We start from the raw sequence: 15,164 nt of genomic DNA on the forward strand, positions 1-15,164 counted from the left end.
CTCGGGCCTGGGCAAGCCCAAGGGAGGCAGCTCAGGCCATTTTACCTAGGCACCTGCGAAGGCTGAAAGAGGAAATGAAGACCCCGTGTTGATGTATTATAGGGGAGGAGGGCATTATGGGAATGAAATACCTGGTTTCCTGTGACCACCCCCTGGGCTGGGCCCACCCCTTGGGACATCCCAGGTGTGGTCTGTGCAGCAGCATCAGGGGGCCGGCACCCAGCCTATACCACCACACCAACACACAGAAATCTCTGACCCACAGCAGCAAAACTAAAATATGGTCACTGTAAGACAGTTAGGAAAACTGTGAGAGTTGTCAAGTTGCATCCCCACCTTCCTTCAGAGGCTCTTTTACAGTGTCGAATATCTTCAGTGCCAGTACTATTTCACCTAAACCAGTTACCTTGACTCACTCAAAATAAAGCATGAGGGAAACCTCCAGCTTGTTCAAGAGGGTCAAACTCAGTCTCTTTACAAGCAATAAGTTAAAATATCTGCAGCATGCCCTAGGCTTTTGTCCTTGGGAATACCAGGTTTGCAAAACCTACCTGAAGACCTGGAAATTAAAGGACTGCTACAGCCACTTTTCCTATTATTACATTAGGAAACACGAGGCTTTTGACTTTAATCTCTCAGCTACCCTGATGGAACTGCTGCACTAGAAGGTCCTCATATCCCTTCAGTTAAATGTTGCAAATGCTTATTTTTTAAAACTTTTATACACTATGTAATTAAAAATACAGTAGTATGGTCCCTGCTGTTAAGCAGTTAATTCAGACTTACTTGATGAAACAGTTCTTTCTTTTGCCAACTGTTTTACCACACCAATTTAATTCCTTCAAATTGCAAAGTGAAATATATGAATGCACTTACAAGATCATCTTTCCTAATTATATTTAAGTTTGACTTCATCTGCTGTATCTGGTAACAACTAGATTTCATCTCAGACACTTCCCCACAGGAATTTTCTAACAAACTGTTAGCCATGACAAGCTAAATAGGGCTAACACCAAGCTGTCAATTCTTCCACACAGGCCTCAGTATCACAGTATAACTTAGGTTGGAAAGGACCTCGAGGATCATCGAGTCCAACCTATCAACACAGACCCCATGACTAGACCATGGCACCAAGTGCCACGTCCAATCTCCTCTTGAACGCCTCCAGGGACGGCGACTCAACCACCTCCCTGGACAGCCCGTTCCAATGACGAATGACTCGCTCGGTGAAGAACTTCCTCCTCACCTCGAGTCTAAACCTCCCCTGACGCAGTTTGAGACTGTGTCTCCTTGTTCTGCTGCTGGTTGCCTGGGAGAAGAGACCAACCCCTTCCTGGCTACAACCACCTTTCAGGTAGTTGTAGAGGGCAATGAGGTCACCCCTGAGCCTCCTCTTCTCCAGGCTAAACAATCCCAGCTCCCTCAGCCTCTCCTCACAGGGCTTGTGCTCAAGGCCTCTCACCAGCCTTGTTGCCCTTCTCTGGACACCTTCAAGTGTCTCGATGTGCCTCCTCACACTAACCCTCCATACCGCCATCCTGCTATAGATTCCTGTAGGCTGGCACTGGATTTGAGTTCAGCCAGCTTCTGAGGACCCAAATCCAGCCACTGACCACCCAAATCATGCAGATTCTTCTGAACCTTTTAATAACTTTCCTACTTCTCTCCACAAGAGTGTTCCAGCTGTTTTCTACTAACTCAGTGACTTCTCTCTTTACCTCAGCCTGGCTAACTATGATAAAAGGAGATGCACTAGATGCAGGCTATCATTTCAGACAGGAGGCTCAACATTTGTCCAGACTGCTACATTTAATTCACTGTTTAGGCTTTATTGTGTCATTGCAGGCATTGGTTTCCAGCTGTGAGGAACAGTAAGTGAAGGAAGGTAGAGGGTCCACTTTAAAATAAAGTAAGGGTAGCTGTTCTCAGGAACAGCTTTTAGCACTGATAGTCTCTTATTTACTAATGTCCAACAAATTGTAACCAGGCAGTAGTATCCAAGTGAGATTTTGATTCCAGCCAAATTAGGTTGCAGGTAGTCACATCTCAGGACAGCTGCTTACAACAGTTTTTTGACTTTATCATCAGGAATATTTTTGGTTTGCTTTAAACAATGAAAGGAGCATAAGGAATATCCCACATACAATGATTTTGTGCTAGCAATACTTACTGAATATCTCTGGGGGGTACAAACAGGACAATTAAGAATGAGGATAACCCCTGCGAAACTTAAGTACAAATAGCATATCGTGCCTATAAGACATTAGTTTCTTCCCTTCAATTATTCTGCTGTGGTCTGTTTACTCTTTTTGAGGCAGATGTAGTACATAATTCCTCAAAAAAACAAGAACAACAAAACTCAACCAAAACTCAACCACCTCCTACTTTTTTTTTTTCCTCTGAAAAAAGGGGTGAAAGCTCTATGTGAAGCACAGTGTCAGAGTTAAAAGTCCAGTTACACACTACACAGCTACAACAGCTTAGTCAATATATTCATAGACTCATTCATAGAATACCCAGTTGGAAAGGGCCTCAGCACTGAAATTGAGAACTGTGTTCATAGAGAGATGAACTGCCTGTCATTACTAAGAAAAAGGCAGGAATTATCAGAAAGGTTCACACACACTTTTTCACACACAGTTGTATACACAAGTCTAGACATGCTAAGATACTGATCTTACTATGTAAGTTGCTTCTGCTGTTTTCCTGCAAAGAGACAAGACTTATTTTAGCATATCCTGACTTCAAGCATGAATCTTTCTTTAGACTAGTCAGCTGTAAGTTGTTCATTGGGAAAATTACTTCACCAGCAGGTTGGTCATAAGGAGAAAAAAAAAGCATGCTTAAACTGAAATCTGAGGTCTGCTTACCTCCCAGAAGTTTCTCTGACACCACCTTAAATTCTTTAATTTCTAAGTACTTACTCCTCTCACCCCATTAATTTTCAAACAGGCCTGGGAATTACTATGCCATATACATTTACTGCTTTTAATTTTTAATGTTTTTTAAATATTAGGAATTAAAGCTGCTTAAGCATTCTCAAATTAGAAGTGAAGCTTCAGAAAGATTAAAGCGCTCAAGAACATGAAGCTGGCACAATCATAGCTCCTATCTATTTTTCCATTAGTCTGTAATATCCAGGATGAAATGGCTGTAAGAGATTAAGTGAAGATATGGGGTTTTTTTTAAGAAAATAAGCAAGTATCCTCAGTTCTGCTAAACTTGAATTTAACAGTCCCAACAGATAAACATCAAAGCTACAAAGCAACTTTTTATCCATGGAAAGCATAGCTTTATCTGAGCAGAAGCAGGGTTTCTCCTCCTATGTCTTGGAGGACAGCAAAACTTGTTGCAGCAATTCAAATACAAAAGGAACTTCAGTCTGGAAGTTAATATAGTTAAAATCTGGGGTCCAAGTTAAATAATCTATTCAAAGTTCTTTATAAAGAAACATGCTTCATGGAAGATGTCAATCCATACTTCTGGAACATACTGTTTTGTTTCTGAAATCAATGTAAGTGTGTCTACCTAGACACAAGATGACAAAGTGTAAACCCATCTTAGATTTCTGAAGAACTGATCAAACAGAAAAAAAGAGATTAAAGCAGACTCACCAGCTCGGAATCAAGGGTCACAAAAGTTTGTAGCAAAGACATCATTGTTTGTGCTCAAGTTTACTTTAAATAAGCATAAATGAAGAAATCTAATTAATTTTTTTTTTTACAGTGAATTCCCATGTCATGGTCCCATCATATAAGCTCTGGGATAAATGTATTTGTATGCAGTAGCACTATTTTACACCAATTAAAATGGAGCAGTCAGATGAAAACAACAGGTAGAAAAGAAGAGGGGGAATAAGCAAGAACAGGATACTTCAGGGCCCCTATCTGTAGGCAAAGCCACTGCTAATCAAAAAAAGTAGTTTCCATGACAGGCAGAGTCAGTTGTCTGGATGTATCTGAAAACAAGACCAAATAAAAACACTGGATTTTAGCTGCATCGTCTAAAAGGACTTCATGACTGAAACCAGTAATTATCAGTGTGCTTGCACTTAGTATTTTCCATGGAAATGCTTTTGTTTATAACTTTCATAATTGACTTGACCAAGGCAGTACATAATCTCCTTGAAGCATTGTTCTTTACATGCTTCATTTTGGTGGGTTGCTTTTGGGTTTTAAGCAAATAGAATGACTCCCTCTGCTCCCTTGAATTCTGATGGCCTGATAAAGGAGAAGTACTTAACTCCTGTACCAACTGAGAAAGAATGAGGTTTTCTTTCTTTCTTTTATTTTCTTATTTTTTAGATGGAGGCCATTTTTTTTCTTTTTTAATAAAAAAGGGATTATCTACAGAAGTATGAAATACAGTCACACAGCAAACCACAGCAGGTATTTATAATGGTTGCCAAAACACCTTATTTCCACTCTAAAAGAGTGGGAGTCAGTGCTAGAACACCTGAAATCCAAGTCACAACAGTGACTTTAGCGGCTTTAAGCAGCCAGCCACTCTGAAATTCAGGACCACTACAGCCTGAAATTATGCTTTCCTTAGGTGATCACCATCTGATGATCCCACACATTTTTCAGAGAAAATCCTAAAGCATCCCTCACAAAACATTAACTTTACATCATATTCTGAACAATCCAATAAATAATTACCAGTGAAATTGTTAAAACTCTGAAGTGTACAACTATATTTCAACATGCTCTATGCATTGGATGTGCATTAAAAAAGATAATTAAAGGGAAACATTTGAAAAATAGTTTACTGACACTACTCTTTGGTGAGACCAAGCAAATCCCTCCTTACTAAGCTGCAGTTGCAGCATAAGGCTTTGCTCCAGCTGTAGAATAAAATAGAATAGAATAGACCAGACCAGGTTGCAAGAGAACTTCAAGATCATCGCGTCCAACCTATCAACCAATCCAACCCATCTAATCAACTAAACCATGGCACCAAGCACCCTGTCAAGTCTCCTCCTGAACACCTCCAGTGATGGCAACTCCACCACCTCCCCGGGCAGCCCATTCCAATGGGCAATCACACTCTCTGTGTAGAACTTCCTCCTAACCTCCAGCCTAAACCTCCCCTGGCACATCCTGAGACTGTGTCCTCTTGTTCTGGTGCTGGCTGCCTGAAAGAAGAGACCAACCTCTGCCTGTCTACAACCTTCCTTCAGGGAGTTGTAGACAGCAAGAAGGTCACCCCTGAGTCTCCTTTTCTCCAGGCTAAGCAAACCCCGCTCCCTCAGCCTCTCCTCATAGGGCTTGTGCTCCAAACCCCTCACCAGCTTTGTTGCCCTTCTCTGGACACATTCCAGCAAGTCAACATCCTTCCTAAACTGAGGGGCCCAGAACTGGACACAGGACTCAAGGTGTGGCCTAACCAGTGCAGTGTACAGGGGCAGAATGACCTCCCTGCTCCTGCTGGCCACACTGTTCCTGATGCAGGCCAGGATGCCATTGGCCCTCTTGGCTGCCTGGACACACTGCAGGCTTATGTTCAGCCTACCATCAGCCAGTACTTGGGGAAAGAAAAATTTGCACAACACCAAGAATGGAACAGTACCACTCACCTATCACAGAGATGACCCACCAGCCATCTGTGAGGAAAACCGGCACCAACCAGTGCAAGTGTGAATAGCACCAGCAAAAACCAGAGTCACTTTTCAGAACTCAGATCCAGATTGAGTATGGCCAGGCAGACTAAACACTGGCCAGAAAGACTTTAGAAATTCTGTGTATCCTCCATTTTCCTTTTCTATATTCCAGTCATTTACTTTGGTAAGGACTGACCTTAAACTACATTAGCAGCACTACCATGTGCATTTCAGATGTCTTCTTACAGGACACAAGCCACAGGGGCCAACACTGAGCATAAAAGGGAAAACAACTCTGAGCAGCTGTATCTAACCTGAGCATATCGCTCTGTTGTGTATACTACTTCATCATGGGCCAAATCCTTTCTTTATCTTGTAAACAGCTCATTTGCCAACTTTCATGCCGTGATGGGTGGTGACAATAGTTGTTATATTCCTTGTTCTGTCATACAGTACCTACTGCTTATGATTTTTCTAATTAAATTTCTCACAGATGCAGAGAGAGGACAGGGCTAGATTTTTATTTTTTTTAAAAATTATTTTTAGGTATAATTATCCCCTCCCATGTCACCAATAGGTTTTTTAATCAGCCATGGAATCCCAATTGTGTGAGGTCAAAAAGGTCAAATACACCCAGCTTTCAACTTCAAAGTGGTTGTAATGGAAAAGGCTTGTAAGGAAGAACTAGATGGACAATCAGCAAATCCAGAACCTGAGCCTAAGGCAGCAGCAGAGCATGCTCTGGTTGCTCCAACAACCCATCTATGTTCATAGGGAGACTCCAAAACCAACCCAGTATAAAATATGTTTACAATCCTTCCATTTGATCTAAGTCAGTGTCTAACAAACTACTGGAGTGTCATATAAATAATATTCAAATCATTATAAACATACTCCTTGAATTCTGCCTCAACTAGGAAAAAAACACAGCACATTTGTTTCAATAGGCTTACATTCAGTTAAAAGAATTACTATTTATATTACAAGTTAAAAAAACCCCAACCACAACATTAATTACAGACTCTTAAATTAACATTTAACATGGGCTTTTTCTTTTCATGAGCCATATACTTCATGTCTTACCCACACTGGTAATTGATTTAATGTCTTATCTTCTATCAGAGAAGTCCTAAAATGTAACAAAACACAATATTTTTTTAAAACAGGGGAGAGTAAAGAAACTGCTAAAAAAGGCCTTTTTAGCTAATTTAATTTGGAGAACCAAAGCACTGGAAAGAAATGCTTCCTTACACTCCCCATTTTTGGGTTGCTGGCTGCCTGGCTACCAAGTATCAAAAAAGTCTGAAAAAACTAACAAATACACAAAGAAAGTTTTGAAGTTTTCAACAATTCCTAAAAATATTTGCCAGAATATGATGAGCTTATAACATGCCTAATTAAATGGTGAATTGTTTATTCCCTCAGAGGAGGGTGACATAAAAAGAGTATTTTAATCAATTCATCTCAAAAAAGACAAATAAACCAAACTTGTCACTCAAGCTGCTGGCAGCTACAACCAGAAAAACAGAAGCATCAAAGGCACATGCAAAATATATCAGGAGCATTAACTCAGACCTTGCTCAGGTAGTGCTTTGAATGACATGAACTACAGATAAATTTGAGGAACACCTTTCTGTTAAGTACAACAATGAAAAACAAAAAAATTCCTTACAAAACCAGAACAAACCAAACATGAAATGGGTCAAGGCAGTCAGAAGACCCTTGAGACAGAATATATTTACCAGCCCTTATAAACAGGATGGACACTGCACTTGAACACTGCCTAACTTGTACACTGAAATGTTGCTCATTGTTCTTTTAGAAGAATAGATGGACTTTACACAGCAGTTATTTAAGGTCTTACTTTAAACCTAGCCAATACACTTTATCTGGATCAATGTATCTTAGGTACATACAGGAAACTAAAAACAACTGAGTGCAGGTGTATTTATTTCCAGACCACCTGAATTCTCATCTATGAGAAGTCTCTCATTGAAGCTATCCTTGATTATATGCAAATCAAAGTTACCATTAGGAAACTGTTTTTCATGTTTGTCCTGCTTCATCAAGCCTTTAAGCCGCCTTCTCACTTAGGTATTTCTTCTGCTTCATCAAAAAAGAAAAGCTGAACTGGACTGGTGGCATTCAGCTATGTGCATGCATTAATAGTCACCTGGTAGACTTTTCTCCAGTTGAATGCTTTCATTCCCCAACATTCACCCGGCACACCCAACCTTAAAAAACAGAACTGGTGATAGAAAACAATGAGGAAGGTATAACTGTATTATATGAGGGATTTCCAGGAGTCCACCCACTGCACTTAAGATTATCAAAGAAACTGCATCAATCTCTTGCTTTTAGTTAGAGGTATGCAGGTACCTGGAGAGAATGTATCTAATAAGAGATATCCAGGCATAGCAGAGCATTCTTACATGACAAGTGTTCTTTGTCTGTGACCCCTGGACATTAAACACTTTGGGAGTTCTCAGGGTATGAAGGCAAGATTAAGCAGGAGCAAGAAAAACAAAATAAAATACCAGTGTACTGGTCAAGAAAAAATTAGACACACATTTGAGCTGACTGCTACTGGAAATCAGTAGTGAATGTACAGGGGTTTTCCTGCTCTTATTTTTCACATTAGGTCTTCCTCAAAAGAAACATGCAAAATCACTTTAGATGTACATTCATTCACTCTGAAACTATTTCCTCCTTGAGATTTTATCTCAGTAGAAATATTGATTACTGGCTGAAAGAGTAAAAGATTAAGCAACAACAGAAGTCCAGGAGGAAAGAGAGCACCCAAGCCTGTTTATGAAGCGGTAAACAGATGCCCCTAAAATGAAAACTAAGCAATGCTAGTGACAGAGTCAAAACAGTTTTGTTCTACTGGCTGCTGATTTAGGAAGTAAAGTGCTCACCCAGGGGGCAAATACTTCTTTTGTTATTATTAACCAAATCACTGTAACATGCAGACACACACAAACATTTAAGTAGCCAATAAAAAGCACTCAAGAAATAAACTGAAGCAGCCTAAAAGGAACATACAAATATAGGAGTAGGAGACAGCTGGTGTTTAAAATTAAATACACTAAGCACTTAATGATGCAAGAGCTGGGATTGTTTAGCCTGGAAAGGAGGAGGCTCAGGGGAGACGTTACTGCTCTCTACAACTACCTGAAGGGTGATTGTAGCCAGGAAGGAGTTGGTCTCTTCTCTCTAGCAACCAGCACTAAACCAAGAGGACATAGTCTCAAGCTGGACCAGGGGAAGTTTAGGCTCGAGGTGAGGAGAAAGTTCTTCACAGAGAGAGTCATTCATCATTGGAATGGACTGCCCAGGGAGGTGGTGGAGTCACCGTCCTTGGAGGTGTTCAAGAGGGGATTGGACATGGTGCTTGGTGCCATGGTTTAGTCATGAGATCTGTGGTGACAGGTTGGACTTGATAATCTTTGAGGTCTCTTCCAACCTTGGTGATACTGTGATGCTGAAATCATAAATTACCTTTGGAAGCAAACCCACGGCTCTGTTTACAGAGGAATTGTTTCCTACCCTCTGTACATTCAGATATAGAGGTCACCCACACATACAAAACCTGAGATACAAAAACAGTGCGAAGTGCTTGTCCAAATAATGACTGACTAAATAGCAGGGGAAACAGCAAAGTAATTTTTTAAGAGCCACACTGACCAGCAAGGGCACAATGGTGTTTTAGAAAATCTAGTAAAGGCTACTATGCATGCTAAAGATTGAACTCAGATTCCACTGCTCTCAATTACAAAAAAGTTTCCCCGTGGCAGCAGGAGAACATGTGTCTGGAGAGAGAGATAGTTGCAAGACTAAGAGTAAAAAAATCAAAGACAACACCCTTGGGTGTAAACAGTGTATGTCACCAATAACGTCAATTGCATTTCTTTTAATACTGCTCAAAACCCTGAGAAGTGTCATCTTATCAAGACAAATATCCAGAAGTGCAGAACTGGTCACAAGCAAGATGTGGTTTCTCTTATATAGGATTTTTGAAATCTGAATTCTGGCTCCAGACAGAACCACAACATACTTTGCCTGTATATATCAAACTCAAATTACAGTATCACAGTATCACTAAGGTTGGAAGAGACCTCAAAGATCATCAAGTCCAACCTGTCAACACACACCTCATGACTAGACCATGGCACCAAGTGCCACGTCCAATCCCCTCTTGAACACCTCCAGGGACGGCGACTCCACCACCTCCCTGGGCAGCCCATTCCAATGATGAATGACTCTCTCGGTGAAGAACTTTCTCCTCACCTCAAGCCTAAACTTCCCCGGTACAGCTTGAGCCTCTGTCCTCTTGTTCTGGTGCTGGTTGCCTGGGAGAAGAGACCAACCCCTTCCCAGCCACAACCACCCCTCAGGTAGTTGTAGACAGCAATGAGGTCACCCCTGAGCCTCCTCTTCTCCAGGCTAAACAATCCCAGGTCCCTCAGCCTCTCCTCATAGGGCTTGTGCTCAAGGCCTCTCCCCAGCCTTGTTGCCCTTCTCTGGACATGTTCAATTGTCTCGATTCTGACACTCAAAAATGCAGCACACAAGAGCAAACATATTTGTAGACTATAACTTGACTTATGAATCAAATTCCTTATCATCCAGGTGTCCATGAAATTAGTTTCCTATTTGCTACAGAAAAAGTCAGAATATGTTCACATATTTCTACATAAATCACACAACACTGGTCCAAATGATGTGCTAAAAAACCCAAGATCCAATACACCTGAGCTTAAAAAAAAAAAGAAGTTAAACCATCTAAACCACCAGTTACACTGCAATAAAAGAAAAGTGCTTTGCTGTTAAGAAGAAAGAAGTAGAAATTAAAGACAAGGTTATGGTATTTATTTTCTCTGTAACATACCAAATATATTAGCTTAATTTCTTGGAAATTGTGGGATGGATGAGACTAGCTACTAGCTACAAACATAACTTCTGTTAGTTAAAAACACTACAAAAAATTTTCAGAAAATGGAAGAACACTGAAAGAAACTTTGTTGACCCAAAATAATGCATTGTTATCTTTGCCACAAAATATAAATCTTTATTTATCAGTTAAGTAGAACTCTGCTTCTTCCTCCCATCTCCCTCATTGCTGTTTCCAAGTCCCTTCACTCTCACTTGTACTCAGAAATGCACATGTACATCCTGAGGAGACTTGTCCTTTTACTCTCTTGTCATCATAACATTAAGAAAAGCTAGCACACACAAAAATATTTTCACTGCTAGCACTGTCAGGCCGCCATGAGAGACTGCATAACCTCCTTCCTTGAAAGTTTCCATGACCTGATGGAGAAAAGCCCTGGGAATCCCCATCTAAATTCAGTGGTGGGCCTGCTTTCTGTAGGAAGTCACCTGGTAAAAATTCCTAGAGTCCTTTCTGAATTATTCTATGAATGCATAGCCTTAAGCTCTTTCAGCAAGCCTCTCTACATCTCTCTAGAACAGCGCAGCAGCCATTTTGTTAGCTACAATGTGTAGGACAACAAGCAGACATATAGTTTTTCTTCCCAAATGTCCTTCTACATTCATTTATTATTTCAAAAATTCTGCATTCTCTTTGGAATCTCCTTTTGTCCTGTATCTGCGTGTTTAGCACTTGAGTCCTGGATTAGTGTCTAAGGCTTCCAGAAGATGCAGCCACAGAAACGAAATAAAAATTAAAATAAAACTCAAGAAAATGACTGCGTCTCAGACACAGGTTTAAGAGTTACTTAAAAACTAAGACACACTTGAGTGACAACACATGTCTAAGTTTCTTAGTAGTTACAAAAAAAAACAGATGAGAAGCCTAAAACCTACTGGAACTGGCCACATGGATATGGCAGGTGCATATATCTTTCCCATATTATTGTAATGTGAATGAAGTCTGATTGCAGGAGAACATGGAAGGGAATAAAACCAAACCACAACCCCAACTTGTTTAGTTTCTAAGAGACTGCAGAAATTAAACTGCTGAGAAGAAGGAAAGGAATCATTTGAAATCACCATTCTTCAAGATGGGGTATGTGATGAGAGAAATAACTATCAGGTTCTGCTAAATGGAATACTTCATGCATATACATTCTTAACTACTAGTTGTTCCCTGCCAAGACAAACACAGGTGTAACTCTCAGAGTACCTCTCAAAATAACTTGAGCCATAGCTTTAACCTGACATGCCAAGATGGAAAGAGCTTCCATCACTTTCCAGTTACCTATTTATCACTGGCAAGCTATTCTTGTTGCTATTTTCCTCCCAAGATAAAGTCTTCTTGTAGTTGTGCAGGTGATTCATGAACATTGGTCTGTCATAGTAACAAAAAAGGCAGATCCAAAGGAGCAGGAACTGGGAGAGGCAGAAATCCAGCACAAGAAGAAATTATTTTATTGGCACATACATCAAAGAAGCTGAAGTTCAAAGCACTAAAGTTAAAAACCCCCAAACCCAGCAGCCTTTCAGTTATTTTTCATTCACCGCATTGGATTGTTCAGCAGATGTAACAACATGGAATAGGCTCTAACACTGCGCACTGGCTGACAGGCAAATCTGAACATCTGAAGTATGTGTCAAATCCCTGTGCTTGGAAGTCAGAACATAACTGCCAGTACCTGAGATTCAGTGGATATTTTCTCCCTATCCAAATTCAAAAAAAGTAACCAACCCCAACCACCTGGGGCTGGAGAAACACACAATCTGAACAGTTCACCTCCCACAGTTCCCAAGTCACTCACTAGGTCACTTCGAGGTGTTTCCTGGTAGTCTGCTGAGAAGCAGGACATGGAAGTCCTTGTGCTGTTGCTCTCGCCGGCCTGCCGAGGAGGCTGCGCGTACTGCCGGTAGGTAGCGCTCTTGGGCGTCCAGCGGAACAGGTTGATGGATTCACGGACACAACGCTCAATGTCAATCTCTGATCAAGGATTTAAACACAAAATAAATGCATCAAGTCAATTAACCTAACATTGCTAAATATACCTCTGTCTTTCTCCTTCCTCCCCCCCCCCGAGCACATAATTAAAAAAAATATTTTCCAATTAAAGAAGAACAAAAAACTAAACAAACTCTGAAATTTCTTTTGAGAACCTAACAAGCATGTTTTGAATTTTTGCTTTGGGTTTTGTGCTTGTTTTGGTATGGTTTTTTGTTGTCTGTATCCCCTGTAAAGAAACTGCTATAATTGTGAGTTACAGCCTTGTCTCCTGAGGTTCTTAGCAAAGGAAACATTAGTGGAACATTTGTAATAAGCAGGATTGTACTTTTACAATGAAAGCAGAATTTAGACAGTATAAAAAAAAGCTCTATTAATGTGAGCTACAATAAGCAACACCACCAGAAACACGTGGTGGTGAGAGGGCATAGTAATCTACAAATAGCTGAAACTGAAAACAGAGAACTGGGGGGGGGGGGGGGCGGACAGGGGGGGACAGGAAAGAATAGAATAAACCAGGTTGGAAGAGACCTCAGAGATCATCACATCCACCTCATCATCCAACACCGTCTAACCAACTAAACCATGGCACCAAGTACCCCATCAAGTCTCCTCCTAAACACCTCCAGTGATGGCAACTCCACCACATCCCTGGGCAGCACATTCCAATGGCCAATCACTCTCTCTATGAAGAATTTCTTCCTAACATCCAGCCTAAACCTCCCCTGGTGCAGCTTGGGAATGTGTCCTCTTGTTCTGGTGATGATGCCTGGGAGAAGAGAGCAGCCCCCACCTGTCTACAACCTCCCTTCAGGTAGTTGTAGACAGCAAGAAGGTCTCCCCTGAGCCTCCTCCTCTCCGGGCTAAGCAACCCTCGCTCCCTCAGCCTCTCCTCATAGGGCTTGTGTTCCAAACCCCTCCCCAGCTTTGTTGCCCTTCTCTGGACACGTTCCAGCAAGTCAACCTCCTTCCTAAACTGAGGGGCTCAGAACTGGACACAGGACTCAAGGTGTGGCCTAACCAGTGGTGAGTACAGGGGCAGAATAACCTCCCTGCTCCTGCACCTGCTGGCCACACTGTTCCTGATGCAGGCCAGGATGCCATTTGCCTTCTTGGCCGCCTGGCCACACTGCTGGCTCATATGCAGCCTACTATCAACCAGCACCCCCAGGTCTCTTTCTGCCTGTCTGCTCTCCAGCCACTCAGACCCCAGCCTGTAGCACTGCATGGGGTTGTTGTGGCCAATGTGTAGCACATAGCGCTTGGATGTGTTAAAACTCATACCACTGGACTCTGCCCATCTGTCCAGCCTGTTGAGGTCCCTCTGCAGAGCCTTTCTATCCTCTAACAGATCAACACCTGCCCCCGGCTTGGTGTCATCTGCAAATGTACTGATGATGGACTCAAAGCTATATGCAGTGGAAATTCATGAAAGAACTGAAAGCAGAAACTGAGATTGACAAAGTGAAATATTGTGACAGACTATCAAAATATTTTTCCTAGAAGCAAACTCTATCATTCCAAAAGGAATCCATCTAGAGAAATGGAAAATGCAGAAATAAGTTTTCCTAAGAGTGATAACCAGTTCTTTACATCAGGATGGAAGTAAAAAATGTAGGACTCTCTTGTTTTGTGATTCTTGGCCTTTTGGTTTCTCATTTCTTCTAAGCAGCATTGGCCATTGCCTTATAACAAATTCCGTGTAACAACAGGAAAGACTAATATCAATTATAAGCAGTGAAAAATAAAAATATATTAAACAGATTGTGTTTTCCACAAAAAAAATAATTGAAAATATGTATGTATGCATTTTGGCACATGGATGTGTATTTATGGGAACGGTCAACGTTTATCACTTATAAGGGAGTCAAGACTATTGGTAGTAAAAGAATTTACTTGTATTCTTTTTCTTAAAAAAACAACTAAGTTTCAGGATACTGGAGACAACATCAGCCTGGTGTAAATATTTACAGAGTACTTATTAGCCACATTGCACAAACAAGCTTCACATTTGAGTAACCTTCAAGACCATCTTCACCTGTTGTCAGAAATTTTGGTTTAAGAAAAATGACTTCCCATCAGGAACTAAATTGCAATGCAGTCTTCTGCAACCTTGCTGGATAAGATTGTTTCTCCTCCTTTTGGTGAATGAAGGTCTGCTGTGCCACTTCAATACTGATTTCTTCCTGTGCCCTTTCAAGTATACAAGAAATGAGGTGATCCCCAATTAAATATCCATTTTTTGTCTCACAAGAAGACCTTCACATTCACACAGCATTAATTCTGCTTGCACTCTTCCTGCTCCCATGTAACTGTGTTATGAGCCAGAAAACACCGAAGCATATACATTAGAATAGAATAACCAGGTTGGAAAAGACCTTCGAGATCATCAAGTCCAACCTATCACCGAACACCATCTTATCAACTAAACCATGGCACCAAGTGCCTCATCCAGTCTCCTCTTAAACACCTCCAGTGATGGCGACTCCACCACCTCCCTGGGCAGCACATTCCAATGGGCAATCACTCTTTCTGTGAAGAACTTTATCCTAACATCTAGTCTAAACCTCCTCTGGTGCAGCTTAGTAAAAGCACGCAGTTGGTCTACTGCAAATGTATCCAGGTACTACC

General features: G+C 41.2%; 1 protein-coding gene across 3 annotated transcripts in view; it reads right to left on the reverse strand.

Annotated features, from left to right (window-relative positions):
- Positions 1-15,164, reverse strand: part of TBCK (TBC1 domain containing kinase) — a 97,717-nt gene that overhangs the window by 17,805 nt on the left and 64,748 nt on the right. For all 3 annotated transcript variants that reach the window (XM_068136873.1, XM_068136875.1, XM_068136876.1), the window contains exon 23: positions 12,340-12,515. In XM_068136873.1, the coding sequence (XP_067992974.1) occupies positions 12,340-12,515 (176 nt within the window). The remainder of the gene's footprint in view (positions 1-12,339; positions 12,516-15,164) is intronic.

Source organism: Melanerpes formicivorus, unplaced genomic scaffold (genome assembly GCF_026170545.1).
Source record: "Melanerpes formicivorus ecotype bairdi unplaced genomic scaffold, bMelFor1.0.p_v2 SCAF_4, whole genome shotgun sequence".
NCBI classification, from domain to species: Eukaryota; Metazoa; Chordata; class Aves; order Piciformes; family Picidae; genus Melanerpes; species Melanerpes formicivorus.